Source organism: Haliotis rufescens, unplaced genomic scaffold (assembly GCF_023055435.1).
Source record: "Haliotis rufescens isolate VD_foot unplaced genomic scaffold, xgHalRufe1.0.p SCAF_38, whole genome shotgun sequence".
Lineage (NCBI taxonomy): Eukaryota > Metazoa > Mollusca > Gastropoda > Lepetellida > Haliotidae > Haliotis > Haliotis rufescens.
Genome location: NW_025964090.1, coordinates 2,719,857 through 2,725,856, shown reverse-complemented (window position 1 = coordinate 2,725,856; position 6,000 = coordinate 2,719,857). Strand labels below are relative to the sequence as shown.

Here is a 6,000-nt window from a genome sequence, read left to right as displayed (position 1 = left end):
GTCGTCAACGCTAGTGTTTATGAAATGTCCGGTAGAAGGCCTCAGTTCCCCAAAGAACATTCCAACATGAAATAACAATCGGTGACATGCATTTGTGAAACACGTAAACCGATAACTATGGATGACCCTCGAATCGAATGGATTCGTAATCGAGTGCATCAATCACTTGATATCAATGAAGTAGAAGTTTTCGAAGAACTATTGGAACGGGATGACGGCGAAATAGAAAGACAACTTGGAAAATTCTTGAACGACACTCCAGATGACAATGAGTCCTCGATCTTGTTTTACAAAATTGTTCGAGAGGAAGAGGAGGAAGTTGAAGTCGAATGCGGTATATACATTTATCTAAGAATATTTATTAACTCGTGTAGCAAAATTAATATAAAAAAAAAGAAGAGTTTTACCTCAATGATTAATGAAGCACTAGAATCTAGATCTTGTTATTCTGGTTCATTTGTTGTTGAGTCATAGTAAGAATACCTTTGAGAATCTGTACCAGGCGCGCCAAATGTATAAAAAAACATATTGTCAATCTTGTATGTTGTAACATGTGTCTTAGTTGTTGGATCAAAATTATCCAAACTGATACAAAAGTTTTGCTACATTTTCTGTTGTCATATAAATTTCATCATTAAGACTATTTGATCAGAGACATGACCTGCATATGTAAGTCTCCCCCAAACACCTGTTTATTATATCGCCTAGCTGGTCCTGTCTTAATGCAATTTAGGAAATCAACCCTAATTGTTTTTCTTTTAGCAAATGAATAAACTGTCCCTGATACCATACCTTTGTATGAATCGGGTAACTATCTTGTAACAGCCAATGATGCTTACAGGCAGCTGACACAACTCCTCATTACGGTCTAGAGATCCTTCATTAATAATATTATACATAACGCAATGACCGAGAGTAATATAACAAGATTGTGTGTTGACGGACATGTTGAATGTTTTGACATGTTTCAACTACTAAGGAAATGAGCATGTTTCCATCCGTATCCTCTCCCCCCCCCCCCAAAAAAGGAACCTTTTCATTTATTGGACAAGTTGCATGATCGCAAATATAGAATTGATAAATTTAGTGTAAAAGTCTCAATTTGTCAATAATATCAGTTTTCTTTTTCATTATCTATCGAGAATCTTGTTTTGAAGTGTTTGCTGTTAGAAAACATGTCATTTTATAATTGTCACTAACATGTTTAACTGAGTATCATTAATGTGATTCAGAGCCGGAGATTCCCGACATTCAGCAGGAGGAGGAAGGTGGGGAGGGGGAGGGGGATACTGCAGCTGGGGAGGAGGATCCTGCAGCAGAACAAGCTCTTCCAGTCTCCACCCCCACAGGCACAGAGAGGGAGGAGGAAACACCCAGCAGAAAAGGTCAATACTAATGATAATAATAACAATGGTTGATTGTTTCTCATCTCTCGTCCTAAATGACTGTCTCACTGAAAAAAAAAGAGGAAAAAGTTTGATTAATATCTATCCATTTGCCAGCCAAAATATACTCATAATGTCCTGGACAAAAATTAACAAATTTCCCATATTATGAAAATATTTTGCAATCGGTGATATAATGTAGGGCAAGGTTCCATGCCACTGGGATAGGATGACATGCACTGAGCCAAAATACCAACCCACCAGATGAATTAGGTGGTTGAAAGTGACCTGACAGTTTGGATAGTAATCAGTAGATAGTTTGGATAGTAGATCAATCACTGGTTTGTCTGACTCAACTACTTCCATCTTCTTTTGGTTAGAATGTAGACATACTGTAAATCTTGATCGTGACGGTGAATTAAATGCGAAAAATGCAAGTGGTCTTTGCTCGCATTATTACACATCGCATTTATATCAACAATAAGACATGTTGGATAGCAGAAATACCAACTTAGACATACTCTGAAAACAAACAACTATGAATTCCACATCACTGTTTATTGAGCAGCACTTGTTACAAGTATATAAACAATTTCATTCAAACACTAATTACATCCTGTGAATTGTCACTGCTGGGGTCAAGACAAGCGTTCTACTCACTCATGTCATCACTGATCACACCTGCAAGTCCAGACAGACGCCACCCAACACAGTGTCTTTGCTCTTTGCGACTGCATCAAAGGCCGACACGAGCCAGCGCGCACATATTGTTTTAGCTGAAGTACTCTACTCAGCGCTAATAAGCGGTGCTATTTGGTGTGTGATTGGATTAATGTAAGGTTGGATTAAGGTGAGGATTCTCCTGTAAACCTGACAGAGGACATTTTGTTAAGATATAAATCCACTGATGCTTGAGAGGAGGGGGTGTCGCATTCATATTGAGTCGCCTTTTAGGCTAGGGACCAGCGGTCGCATTCTTTTGGAGACGCATTAATTTCACGTTTTACAGTATATTGCTATGTGCACTGTTAAATAAGAAACAACAAACAGATTAATAAATAGTATCTTTGCATGTTGCAAATCAAGTTTGCATATGAGATACCTGTTCAGACATGGCAGCATTCTGAAATAATGTTGAATATTATTAGAAACAGTCATAAGGAATGATGTTTTTACTTCAGGTAAGAAGAAACGTAAAGGAAAAGAAACACCCTCATCTGAGTTGGAGGCTGACACTCCACGAGAATCCGAGCCTGAAGCCAAACCTGAGGCTGATCCTGCTACAGAGGAAGGACAGGGAGAAGATGGAGAAGAACTTGTTGTTCAGAGGACAGTTAGTACAGATTAGTTCAAATCATTAATGACATATGTTGAATTGGGGATACAAATAGTCTACTAACATATGTACACATCAATTGCAATGTCCCCCCCAAAATTTGAAAGTTCTGGTCCTTATAACCCTAAAGTTAACAGAGGGGTCCCTTGATTCAAATATTATAGCTGCAAACCTCAAGGATCCCGGGGCACTCGGATAGCCTAGTGGTTAAAGCATTCGCTCATCACGCCGAAGACCTGGGTTTCGCTTCCGACATGGGTATAATGTGTGAAGCCCATTTCTGGAGTCTCCCGCCATGATATTGCTGGCATATATCTAAAAGCGGTGTAAAACCATACTCACTCAGCCAAGGATCCCAAGGCCCCTCTTTTTTATAAAGAAATGAACTGGTATAACACCACACTCAACCATTGTTTGCTTTGATTCACAGAAGATCATCATTCAGAAGGTATGGCGGACGTACTTGTACATGTGCTACCAGCACCTTCCTGAGAAAGTCGCAGACCAGGATAGTGTCTACTTCCTGCGTAACACCGCCGGCATGGTGCCACTACCAAACACACTGGACGAAGCCAATGAGATGCTGCCGGGATACTTTGAGTTCGGTCTACTTAATGGTCATTCACTTGTCATGTTGGAGCAAATCATCACGCAGGTAACAGGCCACTAGTTTTTAATTGTTGTTTGGTTGTTTAATGCCACACTCAACAATATTCCAGCTATATGACATTGGTCAGTAAGTAATCAAGTCTGGTCCAGACAAACAAATGAATGACATTAGTTTGTTTTTCTGCTGTAATATGTGTGCAATGAATTATTTAATATTTAAATGATGATGGGTTTTTTATCAGTTCATATTCTTGGACACTGACACAAAGTTCTAAGTATTCCTTTCAATATTGGTATTAGTAATGACAAGCGCCCTACACTTTCAGGTTTATATGCCTCTCCTCTCCTACAACCAACACAAAAATGGAGATAGTCGATCAGGGGCTAAGATGTCTGACCAGAGGTCAATGAGTCGGCAGGACACTGAGGTCAGCCAGTCAGAAGGTGGCGACGAGGAAAAGGATGAAAAAGAGGTCAACGTTGCTGAAACACGAGCTAGGGCACTTCTGAGAGATGAGTTCCTGATATCAATGCAGAAATTTGCTTCCAGCATCAGCCGCACCTTACAACAGATTGAAGGGGAGGTGCGCCTCGAGGTACCTGATGTCGTGATCCCGGAGAATATCGAGGAGATCACCAGCAATCAGGAATTGCTACAGCTTGTACAGGATAAATGCGATGAGTGGGCTAAGCAGGTCCAAACAGCCCTGGAACAACAACTAAGGAAAACCCCTCTTGGGAAAGGGCCCCTCGCTGAGATCGACTTCTGGCGAGAACGAAACGCAGCTCTTAGCGCTTTGACCGAACAGTTGAAAATTTCGACAGTTCGTCAAATGTTGGACATGTATATACAGATTGACTTAGATTTCGAGGACCCAAGGACGGGGTTGAACAAGTATTATGTGGAAGCGAAAGACAATGTTCGTTTTCTGTCCACTCTTGAAAGACATTTCAAGAATATTGCTCATGGTGCTACCTTCCAGATAGTCATTGAGACGATTCCGTCTATGATGAATGCGTTACGCATGGTGTGGATCATCTCACGGCATTACAACAAAGACGAGAGGATGGTTCCTCTGATGGAGAGGATTGCCTTGGAGCTGGCAGACCGGGTGGCTAAAGTTATCGACATCCGGACCTTATACAGGTACAGTTTAGATTATACTTCGTTTAAATTATTCGCTTGTTTCGGAAATATTCAATAGGGGTTAAGGTCTTTTTAAGGCAGCAGTATGTCACTTCAGTTAATAAATAATCTACTCTGGGCCAGACAAACCAGTGGTTGATAGCATGAGCAGGGGACCTACACTTCCAGGTCAAGATGACACACAGTAAACACTTTAACCTCTAGATCCTCATTTCAACCCGCCTTTATGACAAGGGGCATGGAGTAGCCTTGTGGTTAAAGCATTCACTCGTCACACCGAAGACCCGGGTTAAATTCCCATTTCTGGTGTCCCCTGCCATGATTATGCTGGAATATTGCTAAAAGCAGCGTAAAATCAAACTCACATACTCACTGGAATCACTGATACAACCTGATTATAATCGACCCATGAGGATCCAGGTTAGAATAGGTCTTCAGCAACCCATGCTTGCCCTAAAAGGTGACTATGCTTGTTGTAAGAGGCGACTAACAGGATTGGTGGTGAGGCTTTCTGACGTGGTTGATGCATGTCATCGTATCCCAATTGCGTGGATTGATGCTGATGATGTCAACCATGGATTATGTTGTGTGGTCCAGACTCAATTATTTACAGACCGTCATCATATAGTTTGAATATTGCTGAGTGCTTCGGTAAACAACAAACAAACAAACAAGATTATAATCCTTGGTTTGTTGGCATCATCTCCAGGCTCATGGGTTTTACCAGAGTGGTAATTGTCTGAAACCTGCTCCACTTCAGGCTTTCCTCACACATGAAACTGATACCCCTGAGTGAAACTGGCTTTAAACTCAAATTGCTCATTCACTGTAGAGTTGCTTCCCTTTGTTGCTTTCCTGTCTTAGCCTTATATATATTGTTTAACAATGTTTAAGATCATCAACCTTTCTAGTCCATATACCCCCATCTTCCCGAGCCAAGAGAGTTAACTGACTTTAAAAGTCCAGTTTCCACCCTTGCCGAACTAGACTGGAATTACGGGGCTCCATCGTAGTGCCACCAGTGGCTATTACCAGCTATGTCCCTTCTAAGCCTCTCCTGTGGACTAATCAGATTCCACCTCTCGTATCACTTTTGCTTCACACAGAATGGTGGCACCCAGTCAGGACGATCTGATCGATAATCAAGATCTATATTGTGATAAAACAGGTCTTACATCGTGAAATGCATCAAATCACATGAGCACCTTGATTAAAAACATGAAAAGATTTGGAAAATATTTGCTGACAACGAGTTGGCGGTGCACATGCTTTGCAAATCCTGCAATCGACCGAAATCTGCACGGCAGTTCACGAACCGGATTTCAACTTCGGTGCGCGATTTTGATTGGACTATGCATAGACTCGTTAGCCCAGCCAAAATGTAACTCCATAATACCAGCCTCGTTCGGCAAGGGTGGAAACTGGACATTTATCGTCAGTTAACTCACTTGCAACAGGAAGATGATATACCCCATGGGAACTCTTATTTAGAATAGGTCACCATCAACCTATGCTGTTTGTAA

The 6,000-nt window shown here is 41.2% G+C and overlaps 1 protein-coding gene across 2 annotated transcripts in view; it reads left to right on the top strand.

Annotated features, from left to right (window-relative positions):
• The window catches only part of LOC124117822 (dynein axonemal heavy chain 10-like), a 104,150-nt gene continuing 98,150 nt past the window's right edge, over positions 1-6,000 (top strand). For both annotated transcript variants that reach the window (XM_046479850.2, XM_046479849.2), the window contains exons 1-5: positions 1-334; positions 1,233-1,385; positions 2,567-2,718; positions 3,152-3,376; positions 3,657-4,477. In XM_046479850.2, coding sequence (XP_046335806.2) covers positions 118-334; positions 1,233-1,385; positions 2,567-2,718; positions 3,152-3,376; positions 3,657-4,477 — 1,568 coding nt within the window. In that variant the 5' untranslated portion in view covers positions 1-117. The remainder of the gene's footprint in view (positions 335-1,232; positions 1,386-2,566; positions 2,719-3,151; positions 3,377-3,656; positions 4,478-6,000) is intronic.